At 48.1% G+C, this 19,727-nt stretch overlaps 1 protein-coding gene across 6 annotated transcripts in view; it reads left to right on the top strand.

Moving 5' to 3' along the window:
- HERC1 (HECT and RLD domain containing E3 ubiquitin protein ligase family member 1) overlaps window positions 1-19,727 on the top strand; it is a 2,088,313-nt gene that overhangs the window by 1,989,601 nt on the left and 78,985 nt on the right. For all 6 annotated transcript variants that reach the window (XM_078685198.1, XM_078685199.1, XM_078685195.1 and 3 more), the window contains exon 74: window positions 5,583-5,659. In XM_078685198.1, the coding sequence (XP_078541324.1) occupies window positions 5,583-5,659 (77 nt within the window). The remainder of the gene's footprint in view (window positions 1-5,582; window positions 5,660-19,727) is intronic.

Genomic DNA, 19,727 nt, shown 5'->3' with positions numbered 1-19,727 from the left:
ACATGCCGTTTGATGGCAGTCACCTTTTTAGCGACAAGACAGACCATGCGCTTGAGCGCTTTAAGGACTCCAGGGCTACGGCCAGGTCCTTGGGCCTCTCGGCCCCACGCCAGCAATCGGGTGCCTTTCTCTCCTTTCGTGGCCAAGGAAGGGGCGCCCCCACACGTGCTGCCAGCCACGCACCGCAGTCTAACATCTAACGCGGTGGCGGCCGTGGAAACTGCCGTGGAGGCGGTCGGGGACAACGGCGAGGTCAGTCCACACCTTCCCCCGCAGCATCCGCCTCAAAACCCTCCTAGTCCGTGCTTTCAGGCCCATGTGACACCAGTGGGGGCAGGGTTCGCCATCACCTCTTCCACTGGCGCACCGTCACTTCGGACAGGTGGGTCCTGCAAATCGTCCAAAGGTGCTACTCCCTCCTTCTTCGAGGCGACCCCTCCAGCCATGCCACCGCAATATCACCGCGTATCGGGGGATCATTTGCGACTTCTGCAGGAGGAAGTTACGGCCCTCTAGGCCAAGGGGGTCATTGAGCGCGTTCCTGGGCCAGAAGTAGGGTGTGGTTGCTACTCCCACTACTTTCTGGTACCCAAGAAGGGTAAAGGGGGCCTACGCCCTATCTTGGACCTACGGAACGTCAACGGCTTCCTCCGGAAGGAGAAGTTCAAGATGCTGACACTGGCTCAGGTCTTAGCTGCCCTGGACCCAGGAGACTGGATGGTAGCGTTGGACTTGCAGGACGCTTATTTCCACATCCCCGTCCTGCCGGCCCACCGGCGTTACCTGCGGTTCATGGTAGGCCACGAGCACTTTCAGTTTACCGTGCTCCCCTTCGGCCTTACCAGCGCCCTACGGGTGTTCACGAAGGTGATGGCGGTGGTCGCAGCTCATCTGCGCAGGTTAGGGGTTTCAGTCTTCCCCTACCTCGACGACTGGTTGTTGAAGGCGGGCTCGCCCCAAACAGTCATCAGCCACCTCCAGACGACGGCCGACCTCCTGCACCTGCTGAGGTTTTCCATCAATGTGCCGAAGTCACACCTGTGTCCCTCTCAGAAGCTCCTCTTCATCGGAGCGGTTCTCGACTCGGTGCAGTTTTGGGTTTATCCTCCCGAACAGCGGGTTCGGGACATTCAGGCTCTCATTCCACTCTTTCAGCCTTTGTCCCGGGTCTCGGTCAGGTTGACACTGCGGCTTCTGGGGCTGATGGCCTCCTGCATCCCGCTGGTGCATCACGCCAGGTGGCGGATGCGGGCTCTGCAGTGGGACCTGAAGTTTCAGTGGGCCCAGCATCAGGGCAACCTATCCGACCACGTCCTGATCTCGGAGGGCACTGCGAGACAGCTGCAGTGGTGGCTCACGGACCGCAATTGGGTCAGCGGCAGATCCCTCTCCCTTCCCCAACCGGAGCACGTAGTTGTGGCGGATGCGTCCCTCCAGGGCTGGGGAGGCCACATGGGAGAGGCGGAGATCAGAGGCCTCTGGTCTCCGGCGGAGGCCCAGCTCCACATCAACCTGTTGGAGTTACGGCCGATTCCTCTAGCACTGAAAGCATTCCTCCCCTCTGTCCGGGGTAGTGTAGTGCAGGTGTTCACGGACAACACCACCGCCATGTGGTACTGCAACAAACAGGGCAGGGTGGGGTCGTGGACCCTTTGCCAGGAGGCTCTGCGCCTCTGGCAATAGCTGGAACGCCAGGGCGTGACCCTAGTGGCTCAACACCTGGCAGGTTCTCTGAACGCCAGGGCGGACGAGCTCAGCCGTATGTGCATGATGGATCACGAATGGCGTCTGAACTCGGACATGGCGCAAGGTCTCTTTCAGCAATGGGGAGAGCTTTGGTTAGATCTATTCGCCACCGAAGAGAACGCGCAATGTCATCAGTTCTGCGCGTTGGAATTTCCAAGGCGGCACTCGCTCGGAGACGCTTTTCATCGCGAGTGGAGTTGCGGTCTACTGTACGCCTTTCCGCCTATACCACTTCTGCCCAGAGTGCTGAAGAAGATCAAGCGCGACCGGGCCCAAGTCATCCTTGTTGCTCCGGACTGGGCTCGAAGGTACTGGTATCCAGAGCTACTCAGTATGTCAGTCGATCCCCCGGTACGTCTGCCTCTTCAGGAGGACCTTCTGTCGCAGCAGCAGGGGACGGTCCTCCACCCGAACCTGTCCAGTCTCCACCTCCATGCTTGGAGATTGAGCGGCGACAGTTGAGGCCATTTGACTTGCCTCCTGAAGCCTGTAACGTCATTCTGGCAGCCAGGCGTCCCTCCACAAAGTCGTTATACGCCTGCAGGTGGAACAGATTTGGGGCATGGTGCACAGCAAAGACTGTGGATCCTCTTGCTGCCCCTCTTTCTGAGGTTCTTCTCTTCCTTCTTTCTCTTGCCCAGCAGGGCTCTGCTCTGGGCACTATCAAGGGCTACATTTCTGCCCTTTCAGCCTTTCTGAGGCTGCCTGAACAACCTTCTTTGTTCAAGTCCCCTATTGTAAATAGATTTCTAAAGGGCATCACTCACACATTCCCTCCTGTTCCGTTTGTGATGCCTCAGTGGGACTTGACCCTGGTTCTTACGTTTCTGATGTGCGCTCCCTTTGATCCACTTCACAACTGTCCTCTTCGCCTTCTGACTTTGAAGACTGCTTTCCTGGTTGCCATCACCTCTGCCAGGAGAGTGAGTGAGCTCCAGGCCCTTTCTTGTACTCCACCTTTCCTTTCTGTCCATCCGGACAAAGTGGTGTTGCGTACTAAGCCTTCTTTCCTGCCCAAGGTTGTCACGGCCTTCCACATCGGGCAGTCTATCACCTTGCCTACCTTCTTTCCGCCACCGCATCCCTCTAAAGAGGAAGAGCGGCTCCACCGTCTGTACCCAAAACGTGCGCTCTCATTCTACTTGGATCGCACACGCCAGTTCCGGGTGGATGACCAACTCTTTGTTGGTTACGTGGGCGCTAAGAAGGGGAAAGCGGTGCACAAGAGGACCATCTCCCGGTGGATCATCTTGTGCATCCAGGCATGTTACTCCTTGGCTAAAAAGGAGCGCCCTGTTGGATTGCGGGCTCATTACACCCGAGCCACGGCGACTACCACTGCCCTGGGCAGGGGAGTGCCCTTACAAGACATCTGTCAGGCAGCTACGTGGGCATCGCTGCACACGTTTGCAAGACACTACTGCCTGGACAGCCAAGTCCGGAGGGATGGCTTCTTTGGCCGTTCCATCCTCCAGGACTTTCTGGTGTGATTATTGGTTCGCAGACCCACCACCGGGGTTGGTATTGCTGGGGTATCTATTCTAGGGTAAGGAATCTAATACTAACGTGTCTCTTTCAGATGCACAAGTTACTACTTGTGTAACGATATATCTGTAAGAGACATTAGTTAGTATTAGATTCCTTACCGACCCACCCATCCTACCCGTTCTGCGAACCAATATCTAGGGTTAGGGTTACCCCCTTTCAGGGCCCTAGTTTCAATGGCACCAGTGTTGGTTTTTAACATGGCTCTGCGTTTCTGGCGCGGAAAAGCTGTGTCTAAGAACTGACGTCAGCATGTGGAGGCGGCGTCTAAGTACTCCGACGACGTCATCATGGCGCCCACGATGCCGATGACGGACGCGGAGCCACAGACGACGCCTACCGACGCGCAAGGGTACTGCTACGCAAAAATTTCCAGATCCAGTCTGACGCCTGGGGATATTCTAGGGTAAGGAATCTAATACTAACTAATGTCTCTTACAGATATATCGTTGCACAAGTAGTAACTTGTGCATCAGGGCGTGACCCTGGTGGTTCCACACCTGGCAGGTTCTCTGAACGCCAGGGCGGACGAGCTCAGCCGCCGGTGCATGATGGATCACGAATGGCGTCTGAACTCGGACGTGTCGCAAGGCCTCTTTCAGCAGTGGGGAGAGCCTTGGTTAGATCTATTCACCACCGAAGAGAACGCGCAATGTCATTAGTTCTGCGCGTTGGAATTTCCAAGGCGGCACTCATTCGGAGACGCTTTTCGTCGCGAGTGGAGTTGCGGTCTGTTGTACACCTTTCCGCCTATACCACTTCTGCCCAGAGTGCTGAAGAAGATCAAACGCGACCGGGCCCAAGTCATCCTTGTGGCTCCGGACTGGGCACGAAGGTACTGATATCCAGAGCTACTCAGTATGTCAGTCGATCCCCCGGTTCGTCTGCCTCTTCAGGAAGACCTTCTCTTGCAGCAGCAGGGGACGGTCCTCCACCCGAACCTGTCCAGTCTCCACCTCCATGCTTGGAGATTGAGCGGCGACAGTTGCGGCCATTTGACTTGCCTCCTGAAATCTGTAATGTCATTCTGGCAGCCAGGCGTCCCTCCACAAAGTTGGTATACGCCTGCAGGTGGAACAGATTTGTAGCATGGTGCACAGCAAAGGCTGTGGATCCTCTTGCTGCCCCTCTTTCTGATGTTCTTCTCTTCCTTCTTTCTCTTGCCCAGCAGGGCTCTGCTCTGGGCACTATCAAGGGCTACCTTTCTGCCCTTTCAGCCTTTCTGAGGCTGCCTGATCATCCTTCTTTGTTCAAGTCCCCTATTGTAAATAGATTTCTAAAGGGCATCACTCACACATTCCCTCCTGTTCCGTTTGTGATGCCTCAGTGGGACTTGAACCTGGTTCTTACGTTTCTGATGTGCGCTCCCTTTGAGCCACTTCACAACTGTCCTCTTCGCCTTCTGACTTTGAAGACTGCTTTCCTGGTTGCCATCACCTCTGCCAGGAGAATGAGTGAGCACCAGGTTCTTTCATGTACACCCCCTTTCCTTTCTGTCCATCCGGACAAAGTGGTGTTGCGTACTAAGCCTTCTTTCCTGCCCATGAGTATGTACAGCACACATGCCTCAAACTGATTGTTACTTCCCCTGTAAGCATCTGTTCTTGGCATGTAGTGCTGTAGATTCACATGCACCCCCTCCTCCCCAGAAGCCTGTGTATGTTGCAGTTTATTTACTTTAATTTACATTATTTGCATGGGCATCACATTCCTGAAACTTACTGCAACTCCATTCTCACCCACCTGCCGCAAAACAATCTAACAATGGAGTCGATGCCCATGCGCACTATCACCAACAGGATGAGTCACACAATCTCGTGACTCTAAGAAACGTATTCAAACAGAAACAGCTTGTAATCATCCGAGCCCAACACTAGATGGTGGACTTATGCAAAGCATTTGAATGTACAGCACTACATTCCAAGAACAGATTCTTACAGGGTAAGTAACAAAATCCTTCTGACTATTGTGGATAAAATTAGGGTTTTCTTGTCCTGTCTCATTTGTCTCCATTTGAAGATTTACCATGCATAGAAAATAAAGCACCCCATATTTTTGTCTACTGGAGCACGATTTTGATTAGTATATCAACATTTTCAGCAACTTCTTAATAATCATTGACTAGCCCTATGTACTATTTAATGTTTTATTCTGTGATCAACATTACACTTTCCAAAGAATAAGATGAGCTGTATAAATATTTTATAGCAATGGAAAATCTGGAACATATGTGAAGAAGTTTTATAAATTAATATTAGAGCATAATATATAATTTCTGTTTTTATTTGAAGGAACTTGAAACAGGGGTGGTTGATCTGCTCATTCCTTCCCCAAATGCAACAGCAGAAGTAGGATACAATAGAGATAGGTAAGTGGGGTCTTCATACTGATTAATAACATCTAAGATAAAGGAACTGCATTTACCTTTTTATAGCAATCAGTGCAACATCTTTTGCATGCCATTTCTTAAAACTGAATTCTTAATCCAAATAACATTATCTCTGATCAGAACACCAGGAAGGATGGAAAGAAATAACACTGTTGTGTAATGCCTCCATTTTTGGCTTAACTCTAAAGCAAGAGGGATCTTTTCTCATTTTAATATGTGGGTTTGCCCTTTACAGATTGCTTAAAGCGTAATTAAACTCCCCTGTGCTCCCTACTGAAATTAAAATAAACAATAGTAGCATTAGTATCAAATGATAGCAATCCATCTAGTAAGAAATAAGATTTCTGATGGATACTGTACCTGCAGATTCTTCCCCTCTTAAACCCTCATAGGTACTATACTGGAACTGGAGTCTAACAGCTCTCCTAGTGTGGTAGGTCGTGCCATAGCTCAGTTTTGCCCCCCTCCTAGACATATATAATGGAATCTCACAAGGCACCTGACGGTAGTTCTTTTTTCTCTGTCCTTGGATACTGATCCTCTGAACTTTCTGTTTAGATTGTGAAATGTGCAATGTTTTCGGGAAGATGTCCCCTCCAAAGTTGTCAGGATCGAAACAAAGCCACTTTCATAGCTATGCAAAGGCCATAAAGCAGTAAGAAGCGAAACAGTTTATGGCTTAAGCCAGGATTAGTGGTGGGGCAGATGGCACTACTCCACAACTAGGTATCACACCAGGTTCATCTTTGACCAGTAAGTCCTCCAAGCATGCCTCTTCCAAGGAGAAGTCATCCTAGGGTCACAGCTTGAGCAGAAGCGACCCTTTGGTTTCACGGGCTGTTCCTAATCCAGAGGTAGATTGTCCAGCTGAGAGTTCTGCTCCCTCGGTACTGAAGTTGGGATGTTCACAGAACTTGAAGATTTGCTGCCAGCTTACCCAGCCCCTTCTGTTGACCACACTTACCGGGTGGTCTTTACCCAGGAAACACTTGCATTATTTCAGAAGCTTTCTCCCCAGTCTCCCTCCAATGCACTTGCGTGACCTTTCGCCAGCTCCTTCTGGCCCTGCCCCAGTCCGCACCATTCCTCCAGATCCAGCTTTGGCACTGTCTCCACTACATTCTTTGATCTATGCATTGTTCAATGTCCTGGCTTCCACCAGCGGTGCCAATAGTACTGGCTTTGGATTAGGCTTATGACCTAACCAGTTTTCCCATAGACAAATTCTAACCTCTTCAGATCTAGGCAGAAGACACAATAGTTTTTAAAAGATGTATTACCGGGTCCTGCTTCGTGATGAATACTATGGCAGATAGGGAAGACTGTTCTGATCGGATTCTGATCGAAATTCTGAGCCTCCTGTGATCCATCACAATAACAGTGACAGTACTGCGAAGTGTATTTGCTTCCCTCATAAGAGCATAGATACAGTTGATTATTTGACCCCTCAGAATGGCAATGACTTGGAATCTTCGTCTAATGTGGAGGTGCCTTCGTTTACTGCAGTGCTGTGCAATGTTGCAGAAGTACTTGAGCTAATCTTGCCATTGAGGAAAGCAAATCATATCTTCTCAGAGAGATTCTCCAGTCTAGTCTACTCCTCTGCCACTGAACCCATAGTTGCCCTTTAAAAATGCCATGATTGACCCCTTCTTAGTAACCTGAGCAAACTAGCTTCTGCATATGGTTCAGTCACCAGGTGGCATGCCATCATTGTCCTGCTCCTATGGATCTAAAGTTCTTGAAAAGTCACCTGTCTTCTAAGACATAGAAGACAGAAATATTTTCGTTGGCGAACCTTGCTCTTCACTTAACTAATACAACTTGCATTTTGGCCTAGTATTTCAATGCCTTGTGGGAGATGGCACAGATGTTTATCCCTAGTCATTCTGATGACCTATGTGATCTTTTTGTCACAATTTGACGTGGTGGGCAGAAAGCAGGCAAGGGGATACTCCATGCTGCTCTGATCTAGGCACTGTTGACCGCTGCCGGACAAAGGGTTTCTCTGTCACCATCCGTCACCATGCCTAGGTGCACTCAATCTGAATTTCGGGGGATGCCAGTCATTCCTAAGGACGTGCCGTTTGTTGGTGCCCACCTCTTAAGTACTAAGGCTTTATAGCGCTTCAAAAAAAGGTCAGCCTGGTGGCGATGTTTGGGTCTGGCTTCTCTGGTGTGCCAATTCGACTAATAATATTGGAAATGTCAGATTTGTTCCTGAGGCATGCCCTTTCAGAGACATTACAGAAAAGGGGGTGGTGATGAACAGAGTGTCTGAATTAAGCAGACCACTCTTACCCAGTCCAAAGATCAGGGCTTGATCCATCACCGTTATTTATCTCACTGCCCCATCCCAGCTCAGAACCTGGCTATATGCAAATTAGTCTGTCCCTGGCCCAGTGCATCATGGGAACAGGGCAGACCAAACTACAAAGCCAATTCTTCACCAGAAAGGAGACAAGCTACCGGGGACCGGTTTCTGGCATTTCAGCCTCTTCGGCCCGGCTTGCTTGAATCCTGATGGAGCAGTGAGAAAGGGACTCATGTCTGAGTATACCCTGCCACACCTATAGTGGCCAAAAACGATACAGAAAAGGGGGTGGTGATGAACAGAGTGTCTGAATTAAGCAGACCACTCTTACCCAGTCCAAAGATCAGGGCTTGATCCATCACCGTTATTTATCTCACTGCCCCATCCCAGCTCAGAACCTGGCTATATGCAAATTAGTCTGTCCCTGGCCCAGTGCATCATGGGAACAGGGCAGACCAAACTACAAAGCCAATTCTTCACCAGAAAGGAGACAAGCTACCGGGGACCGGTTTCTGGCATTTCAGCCTCTTCGGCCCGGCTTGCTTGAATCCTGATGGAGCAGTGAGAAAGGGACTCATGTCTGAGTATACCCTGCCACACCTATAGTGGCCAAAAACGATACAGAAAAGGGGGTGGTGATGAACAGAGTGTCTGAATTAAGCAGACCACTCTTACCCAGTCCAAAGATCAGGGCTTGATCCATCACCGTTATTTATCTCACTGCCCCATCCCAGCTCAGAACCTGGCTATATGCAAATTAGTCTGTCCCTGGCCCAGTGCATCATGGGAACAGGGCAGACCAAACTACAAAGCCAATTCTTCACCAGAAAGGAGACAAGCTACCGGGGACCGGTTTCTGGCATTTCAGCCTCTTCGGCCCGGCTTGCTTGAATCCTGATGGAGCAGTGAGAAAGGGACTCATGTCTGAGTATACCCTGCCACACCTATAGTGGCCAAAAACGATACAGAAAAGGGGGTGGTGATGAACAGAGTGTCTGAATTAAGCAGACCACTCTTACCCAGTCCAAAGATCAGGGCTTGATCCATCACCGTTATTTATCTCACTGCCCCATCCCAGCTCAGAACCTGGCTATATGCAAATTAGTCTGTCCCTGGCCCAGTGCATCATGGGAACAGGGCAGACCAAACTACAAAGCCAATTCTTCACCAGAAAGGAGACAAGCTACCGGGGACCGGTTTCTGGCATTTCAGCCTCTTCGGCCCGGCTTGCTTGAATCCTGATGGAGCAGTGAGAAAGGGACTCATGTCTGAGTATACCCTGCCACACCTATAGTGGCCAAAAACGATACAGAAAAGGGGGTGGTGATGAACAGAGTGTCTGAATTAAGCAGACCACTCTTACCCAGTCCAAAGATCAGGGCTTGATCCATCACCGTTATTTATCTCACTGCCCCATCCCAGCTCAGAACCTGGCTATATGCAAATTAGTCTGTCCCTGGCCCAGTGCATCATGGGAACAGGGCAGACCAAACTACAAAGCCAATTCTTCACCAGAAAGGAGACAAGCTACCGGGGACCGGTTTCTGGCATTTCAGCCTCTTCGGCCCGGCTTGCTTGAATCCTGATTGAGCAGTGAGAAAGGGACTCATGTCTGAGTATACCCTGCCACACCTATAGTGGCCAAAAACGATACAGAAAAGGGGGTGGTGATGAACAGTGTGTCTGAATTAAGCAGACCACTCTTACCCAGTCCAAAGATCAGGGCTTGATCCATCACCGTTATTTATCTCACTGCCCCATCCCAGCTCAGAACCTGGCTATATGCAAATTAGTCTGTCCCTGGCCCAGTGCATCATGGGAACAGGGCAGACCAAACTACAAAGCCAATTCTTCACCAGAAAGGAGACAAGCTACCGGGGACCGGTTTCAGGCATTTCAGCCTCTTCGGCCCGGCTTGCTTGAATCCTGATGGAGCAGTGAGAAAGGGACATTGGCCCTCTCTTCCTGTTCAACCACCCAACAAGTATTTTAAGCAGCAAAAATGGCTTGGTGGTTCTAAGGATCATAGAGGTCAGCAGCAGCAATCTTTCTCCTATCATCTGACACATCGGTGCTTAATTTGTGCTGGTGTTTCTTGGTGCGCAGCTTTGGCACTTAATTCTTAATACCAGCACTTTTTTATGACAGTCCATCACATGGTGGTGCTGTCTGTTTTACCTTCGATAGAACACTGTACTTCAGCAATTTAATATACACAAAAAAATAATCAACACGTCCAGGCCTTGAGTTCAGGCATTTGGCAGCCCTGACATAGGCAGTGGGTAGTGCAAGCAGCAGTGATTTCCTTAGTGATACCTTGGGCCCTGGCACTCCTATTTATGCAAATTAGCACTGGTCCCACTACTTTGATTGGCAAGCCATCACTATGACCACTGGGTCCTGCAAATTGTTTGCAGGGGTTTACTCCTTCGAGGACCACCTCTGTCTATCATTCCCTCCACCTCGGCCAACTTGGAAGATCCTGTTTGCATTCTGCAACATTAGGTCTTTTTCGCATTTGAACAAATATTCATTAGAGTTGGTGCCAGCAGCCAAGCTAGAGCAAGGATAATACTCTCAATAGTTAATTGTTTTCAGGAAAGACAGGGGCCTCTGTCCCATTGTGGACCTTAACATTCTGAACTCCTTCTTCCGTAAGTAAAGTTCAACATATTATCTGTAGCACAGGTGTTACTGGCTCTGTAGTATGGTGGCAAGAATGTGTTCCTTGACTTACAGGTACTAATCCTACAGTAGTGTGGGAAATACTGCAGTCTGTGGTGGGCTCCACTCGCTACCAATTCACAGTCCTGCCATTTGGGCTGACTTTAGCGCCTCGTACATTCACAAAAGTCATGCCATTGGTCTCAGTGCATCTGTGCAGGTCAGAGGCTGTATATTCCTGTTCCTCGGTGATTGGCTCCAACAGCTGATTTTACCATTGCAGGTGTTGAATCACCTTCAGTTCGAACTGCGTTTTTCTGTCAACCTCCTTGTTGCCCCTCTTTTTGACAGAACTGGGCACTCGCAAAGCTTTACTGCCACTCCAGTGGGTAAAGAACATTTAGGCTATTACCTTGATTTTTTGGGAGGGATCTCCTATACCAGCCCTGGGGGCATTAAGACTGTGGTCTCGGGCTCAGGCTTATGACGTTTGGCTGGTTTCATGAATGTGAGGGCAAACCGCCTCACTCTGTGCCACCTGGCTACTTGCCACCATGAGTGGCGTACTCACCCCTACATGACTCAATCTATCATCAACCTCTTAGAGAGGCCTCCAGTGGATCTCTTTGTTTCTCATGAGAACAAGTAATGCCTACAGCTATGCTGCCTGCAGTCTCTGCTGAACGATGTCTGGGAAATGCAGTTGGTGTGAGGTGGGCCATCCGTCTCCTGTTCCCTCCCATTCCTCAGATCCCTTGTGTTAAGAGGAAATTATGTCAGGAGCAAGCACAAGTGATATGGAGTTCATTTAATTTTATTTTTTTATGGTATGGTTCTTGGATCTTTACCTATCCCTATTCCTTCTCTTTGTCCTCAGGGCAGTAGTCCTCTCACAGCATGAAGGGCAGTTCCTGCACGCACACCCCCAGAGGCTCCACCTTCATGCCTAGAGAATGTCTAGTCTGGGCATTGGTCCAGGTTTGCTACCTGGTATGCTGGAGTGGGTATTGGCTCCCTCAAGATTCCTTTATCGAATATGTTGCATTTTCTCTTGCCTGGCAAGGCTTTACTGTGATCGCAGTTAAAGGTTATTTGATGGGCCTTTCTTTGTTTTTCTGATTAGGCATCACTATTCAAATCTTTTGTCATGAGGTTTCTGAAGAGGATATTGCTTTTTTTTCCTCTCTTATGCTTTTGTTACACCTAAATGGAACCTTCTTTGGTGCACATGTTCTTGATGTGTTCTCCTTTCAAACCCATGCGTAGTTCATTGAGACTTCTGAATAGGAAAACTGTCTTTCTTTGTACATTCATGTTGTCTAGGTGTGATAGTTAGCAGCTGTCTTATCTGTTCAGCGTTATCACCCACATTTTTCCCAGATAAGATGGGTCTGCAGACTAAGGCATTGTTTCTGCCTGAGATCAATCAATCAATCAATCAATCAATCAAAGATATTTATAGAGCGCACTACTTACCCGGAGGGTCTCAAGGCGCTTGGGGGGTGGGGGGGTGCTGCTACTGCTCGAACAGCCAGGTCTTGAGCTTCTTCCTGAAGGAGAGGTGGTCTTGGGTCAGGCGCAGGTCGGACGGGAGGGAGTTCCAGGTCTTGGCGGCCAGGTAGGAGAAGGACCTTCCTCCTGTTGTCGCTCTTCGGATGCGGCGGACGGCGGCGAGGGCGTGGTTGGTCGATCGGAGGTGGCGTTTGGGAGCGTAGAAGTTGAGGCGGTTGTTGAGGTAGCTCGGGCTTTGGTCGTGTAGGGCTTTGTGTGCGTGGGTGAGGAGACGGAAGGTGATTCTCTTGTTGACGGGGAGCCAGTGCAGGTCTCTTAGATGTCCGGAGATGTGGCTGCGACGGGGGATGTCGAGGATGAGTCTGGCTGAGGTGTTCTGGATCCGCTGGAGTCTCTTCTGGAGCTTGGCGGTGGTTCCGGCGTAGAGGGCGTTGCCGTAGTCCAGTCGGCTGGTAACGAGGACCTGGGTGACCGTCTTCCTGGTCTCAGTGGGGATCCACCGGAAGATCTTCCGTAGCATGCGCAGGATGTGAAAACAGGATGCGGAGACGGCGTTGACTTGTCTGGTCACGGAGAGGGAGGAGTCCAGGATGAAGCCCAGTTTGCGTGCGTGGTCCGTCGGTTTGGGTGCGGTGCCCAGGGCGGGGGGCCACCAGGAGTCGTCCCAGGCGGAGGGCGAGGAGCCCAGGATGAGGACTTCCGTCTTGTCTGAGTTCAGTTTCAGGCGGCTGGTTGTCATCCACTCGGCTACGTCTTTCATCCCTTCGTGAAGGTTGGCTCTGGCGGTGGTGGGGTCGTTGGTGAGGTAGAGAATCAGCTGGGTGTCGTCAGCGTAGGAGATGATGTTGAGGTTGTGTTGGCGAGCGATGGCCGCGAGGGGGCTCATGTAGACGTTGAAGAGGGTGGGGCTCAGCGAGGATCCTTGAGGGACGCCGCAGATGACTCCGGTGGCCTCTGACTTGTACGGTGGTAGGCGGACTCTCTGTGTTCTTCCGTCGAGGAAGGAGATGATCCATTCCAGTGCCTTCTCCTGGATTCCGACGTTGCTGAGGCGCTGCACTAGGGTGCGGTGGCAGACAGTGTCGAATGCCGCGGAGAGGTCTAGGAGGATGAGGGCCGCTGTTTCTCCGTTGTCCATCAGGGTTCGGATGTCATCGGTCGCAGCGATGAGGGCGGTCTCGGTGCTGTGGTTGGCTCGGAAGCCAGTCTCTCCCTTTCATATGGCCCAGTTCATTACTTTTCCCGGCATTCAACACACTTCCTCATATCATGAAAGAGGAGGAACGGCTACATTGTTTGGACCCTCACAGGGGCCTTTTAAATAGGCAAGACCTTTGAGTTTCACTAAGATGGCCCCATTTCCTTGGCTCCATTTTGTTCCAAGAAGGCAAGGTGATTCAGAAGCGGACAGATTACAACTGAATCGGCCAGTCTACCAATATTTGCTATGCCCCTGCAAAAATGAGCCTCTTGAGGAAATAAGAGTCTATTCAACCTGAGCTAAGACTCTCTCTTCTGCAGTTTCATGGGGTATGTTGATGCTGGATATCTGCTGTGCGGCGATGTGGTTGCCAGTGTATACCTTCAACAGGCATTATTGTCTGGACACTGCAGAGATAGCCATTTTTCCAGATTAGTGTTGCTGTACTACTTGTCTTGTCAATTTCTTTTGACCTGCTGTCTGTGAGGTACTGCTTTGTTATTGATGCAAGAAGTGAGGAATCAGCAAGCAGAAGGATCCAAGAGAAGAACAAGTTTTGCAGCGTGAATCTTTTCTGGATTCACATGCTGTGCATTATTCCGCCATCTGGTGGTTGGGTCCCGAATAGTAGTATTTATTTCTTTTTTTTTTTTGTTTTTGTTTTTTATTGGTGGGCGTCCATGTATCACCATTTGGTGTCCTTCTGTGACGTCGATGGGCCTCCTCTGGAAGCTCCAACCTTTGGTCTCCAACTTCAGATTCTTTTTTTCCGCTGTTGTGTCTGGAACGATATGGAAGGAGCTCCCAAGACTGGAAATAAGAATCAACGAAAATGAGGAAAAAACCCAAGAAAAACACTGGTAGAACGTTTGTCTTTCAAGTTTCAATCCAAAACGACCAGAGATTGAGGAAAGGTGAAAAAACAAATTTTCGACGACGATCGGAGATTGCGCATGCAGGGGTCTTCCTGTGCGCGGTCATGGACAAGACACCGTTTAAGTTTTGCAAGAACTGTCACCACAAGTACGCTCAGATGGATCAGCATCCGGTCTGCAACCTTTGCCTATCGCTGGATCATAGAAACGAGGACTGTAATGCGTTCTCCGTCTTCACCCCAAAGACGTTGAGGGTGAGAGGAAGGCAGCAACGAGCCGACTACAAAATGCAAGGCCAAGGACCACCGCCATCGCTGCGAGACCTGGCCCTCTCCAGTGAGGAAGACGATAACTTTGCCGAAGTGTCAGAAGCTGACGAGGACAGAGATGTTTCGGTCGAGAAGAAGACTTCGAAGAAGGTACGAGAGTCGTCGACCTCGAAAAAACTAGTAGAGTCTCGAAAATCAGACTCTAGACTTTCAAAGAAAGCCTCGGGGACGAAGCACTTGCCAACCCCAGCTGCATCCAAGCAAAAACACACCGTAGGATCCTTGGATAAGGACTCCATAACGGCAAAGACTCTGGAAAAGACAAAAACGTCAAAAGACAGTGTGGAATAGGAAGTCTCGGCTTCGAAAAAAGAGAGGTCCAAGCAAGCTTCGACGACCAGACCGGCGTCTCGATGCCAAGACACACGCGGCCGAGATGGAGAAGAAAAGGAAGAGGCTCGAAGCCGAAATTGCTAATATTTTACAAGGTAAAAAAGACTTTGACGAAAGCTTGAAACAATTCAAGATACCGCCAAAAACAACAAGTACTGAAGGCGAAAAGGTCGTCGAGGAACTAATACCGCCGACAAAACCTGAGCCGATCGAAGAAGAAGAGGAAGAATCATTCTTCTTCGGAGAAGACGTGGAAGATGACGAACAAACATATGCTGAATCGGCGTTCTCGGACAATCAAGACCTCCAATGGCAAGATCTCAACGCTGAATCACCTTAAGAGGCTGTGGAAACATATCCTTCGAGGCCATCACCCCCAGATGGCATTGGCATGTATAACCAGATGATTAAAAAAGCAGCAGAAACTAATGGAGTACAGCGGGAGGAAGAAAAACCGCAATCATGTTTTGTATTAGAGACTTTGATGCCAACACAATGAAGAAATCAGTTCCTTCCAATGCTGCCAAGTGCATTGGACCAGGGAAAAGAGGCATTCAAGGAACCTGCAACATGTAAGGCTATCACACCAAGAGCAGAAAAGAAATAATAGCACTCCTCTAAGGACCCTATATACATCAGAGGGTCTGTACTAGCTGACTCTATTATTACTTCCACATCAAGGAAAAGAGCAAATTTAGCAACAACAATGAGACCCCCTCCAGACAAAGAAAGCAAGAGGATGGACCTTGTAGGGAGGAAGGTAGAAAGTAGTGCAGCAAATCAATGGTGCATAGCTAATTTCAATGCATTGCGACAGACATGCTTATCAACATTGGGAGGAGGTGGGAGAATGGTTAAATAATCTAACTGAACAATTCCAAAGAAGAGCTAGCCACTTGGTAGAAGAGAGTAAAAACATTGCAAATACATGTTTAAAATCAACCCTAGATGCTGCAGAAAAATCAATCAGACAATTGATGATTGGTATCACAGAAAGGATGTACGCATGGCTGAGAATATCAGGCTTCAAGCCAGAAGTGCAAACTAACATCATTAACTCACTATTCAATGGGGAACAACTGTTTGGAAGTGTGGTTGATGAAAAACTCAATCAATTAAAAAAGGACAATGAGACAGCTAGGTCCATGGGGGCTCTACAATTCAGAGGCATGTGTAGAGGCACACCATCAAGGAGACAAGCAGGGAGAGGTACACACCAGCCTGCTACCTCACATCAAAGTTACCAGCCAGTGTACCAAGGGGCAAGCTAGGGTCCGCAGCAGGAACAGTAGCAGGGCTAGCAATACCAACAAGGAAGGCAATCCTTTGAAGGGCGACCCCGTGGTAGAGGACAGCCACAAAGAACTGGACAACTAACCTCTACTAAGTGACTGCATCAAAAAAATGTACACTCATGAAGAACAGCAGTGAGGGTACACACAGAAAAACTGCTACAAAAACAGAAAGCTGCTAGTTTACAGTTCCCTGAACATACCACTCCGGTGGGAGGCAGACTAAGAGTTTTCCTGCAAAAATGGAAGGAAATAACCTCAGAAAAATGGATTTTAGACATAATACAGTACGGTTACTGCATAGAGCTAACGAAACAACCTCCAAATAGGAGACCAAAGCAAAGGACTTACCACACAAAGAAAAGAACAACGGAGTACATTCAACATACTTCCTAATTCCAAAAGTAGACGGAACATTACGACCAATGTTAGACCGAAGGTTTCTAAACAAATTTATAAAGGCACAAAGATTCAAAATGACTACACTGTAAGAGGTGCTACCTCAATTTCAAGAAGGAGATTACATGGACATAGACTTGAAGGATGCATACTTCCACATCACGATGAACAAAAGACACAAGAGGCTATTATGATTTGTGGTGAACAAAGACACTACTAATTCAAAGTACTGGCTTTCGGTCTAAAATCTGCACCAAGAGTGTTTACAAAGTGCCTAGCAGCAGTTGCAGCACATCTCAGAAGGTAGGGGATTCATGTTTACCCCTACTTAGACGACTGGTTAGTAAGAGCAAACTCTTACAGTCTTTGCAAAACGCATAAACAAGAGGTGATAGAGGCACTATGTCAACTGGGTTTCAACATACATTGGGAGAAATCATCACCAGAGCCAGAACACATTAAGGTGTTCTTAGGCACAGAGATAAATACAGTGTTAGGGAGAGCATTCCCAAGCGAGAAAAGGAGATCCGCCTTATTGAAGGAGACTCATCTATACCAGAAGGGGAATCATCTGACAGTGAGGACAGTGGGGAAATTCCTAGGAATGATGGCCTCATGCATTCATTTGATTCTCAACATTCGTTTACACATTAGACCATCTCAGGAATGGCTCCAGACACAATGGTCACAGGCAACAGGGAGTTGGGAGGATCTAGTGGTTGTCACAAAGACAGTTTTTCAGGAGATGGCATGGTGGAACAAAACAAGCATAGCACAGGGGAGACTTTTCACACCACCAACTCCAACAGTGACCATAACAACAGATGCGTCCCTAATGGGATGGGGACAACCTCAAAGTGAGGGGATTGTGGTCACAGCAGCCTGCAGTAAAACACATCAATATGTTTGAGCTAAAAACAGTATTCTTAGCCTTAAAAGCCTTTCAGAAAGAGCTCTACTGGAAAAGAGTGTTGATACAAACAGACAACACAACAATAATGTTTTACATAAACAAACAAGGAGGGACTCAGTCTGTAACACTCACAACGCTAGCTCAAGAGATTTGGAGATGGGCAATCCCAAGGGGAATAGAAATGATAGCAATATACCAACCAGGAAAAGATAATATAGAAGCAGACAGACTGAGCAGACAAACAACATCATCCCACGAGTGGGAACTAAATCAAACAGAACTGCAAAAGATTCTTAGGAAATGGGGGACACCACAAATAAACCTATTTGCAACACCCCACAATGCAAAATGCCGAAACTTATAGACTGGTCAGGGATATTTGCTTACGCTTTTTCCCCAATACCGTTACTGGACAAAGTGATCAGCAAATGCAGGATCATCAAAATGATAATGATTCTCATTGTACCACAGTGGGCCAGAAAAACTTGGTTCTCAGAAATAATGGAGATGTCTCAAGGAACAATCCACAAACTTCCAAAAAAGAGGAGTTGTTAACAATACAAAACACGAAAGTACTTCACCCAGAACCAGAGAGCTTAGGCCTAACGGCATGGCTCCTGAGGACTTAGAATTCGCACATCTCAAACTACCAGAACGCACAGTGGATGTTACAAGAGAAGCTAGGAAACCAACAGCAAGAAAATGTTATACAGCTAAATGGAAAAGATATACACAATGGCGCCTTAAAAACGTCTTTCAAAGAAGATTACAAAAGAAAGAACTGTGCTAAAGTACTTGACACATTTACTACAAAGTAAATTCTGCTACACATCACTAAAAGTACACTCAGCAGCAACTGTAGCGTATACAAGAGGCAAAACCGAGAAAAGTTTCTTCACTTCACATGTAGTCAAAAGGTTCCTAGAAGGGGAAAAAAGAATTGCACCTCCAAAAATGGTGCCAGCACCAACATGGAACCTGAACTTAGTTCTAGTACAGATGATGAAAGCCCCGTTCGAATCACTACACAAAGCAACGCCACAAATGCTCACGCTTAAGTCTGACTTTTTAGTGGCAATAACATCCCTACGTAGAGTTAGCGAACTGCAGGCACTAACACTTCAGGAAACTTACTTCCAAATACATAGTAACAGGATTGTCATGAGGACAAATCGTCAATTCATACCAAATGTGGTATTAAAATTCCACATAAATCAGAGTATACAAATACAAAGTTTCTTTCAAAATCCATAGACCAATGCGGAAAAAGGTTTGCACACACATGACGCAAGAAGAGTGGTCATGTACTACATTGAAAGAAATAAGGAATACAGGTAGACAAAACAGTTATTTGTGTCCTTTGCAAATAGTTTTCTGGGAAGACCAATAATCATAAACACTATTGCAAGATGGATAGCGCAAGCCATATAATTATACCACAGGCAAGCAGGACAAACCTTACAATGTGCCCTGCGGGGACACTCAACAAGAAAGAAAGGAGCAACTATTGCATTTCTAGCTAACACTCTAATTCAAGACATCTGCATGGCTTCAACATGGTCTTCAGTGCACACATTCACAAAGCATTACTGTGTGGACATTCAAATGAACAAAGAAGCTCAAGTAGGACAAAAGGTCTTGCAACATCTATTCACAAACCAAAGTTCATCTTCTACCCAGCCACCACAAGATTAGCAAACCTCTACAAAGTCCATGCACAGCATGTGCATCCAGAAAAGATTAATGCTGCAAAACAAATAGTTTCTTACCTGTTTGTGTAGTTTTGCATCTTGAAGAATTTTCTGGATTCACTAGCGAACCCACCCTCCTCTGCCAAAGAAGATGACAATAGGAGGAAAGAGTAAAAAATATAAAAAAGAATCCGAAGATGGCGACCAAAGGTGGGAGCTTCTGGAGGAATCCCGTCAACGTCACAGAAGGACATCAAATGGTGGTACGTCGACGCCCATCAACAACAACAACAAAAGGAAAGAAATACTACAATTCCGGACCCGACCACTAGATAGCGGAATAATGCACAGCATGTGAATTCAGAAAATTCTTCAAGCTGCGTAGCTACACCGACAGGTAAGAAAATATTTGTTACTTACTTTCATTAACAATCTTTCTGCTGAATACATCATCTACCTGCAGATCCCTCACCGATGCCCGCCTGCCTTCCCATTCTGGTGAAGGATCCTACACTTTATTTTTA

This window comes from Lissotriton helveticus, chromosome 3_2, assembly GCF_964261635.1.
Source record: "Lissotriton helveticus chromosome 3_2, aLisHel1.1, whole genome shotgun sequence".
In the NCBI taxonomy this organism is placed as follows: Eukaryota; Metazoa; Chordata; class Amphibia; order Caudata; family Salamandridae; genus Lissotriton; species Lissotriton helveticus.
The sequence above is the reverse complement of the archived record's forward strand: the minus strand, read 5'-3'. Positions and strand labels throughout refer to the sequence as shown.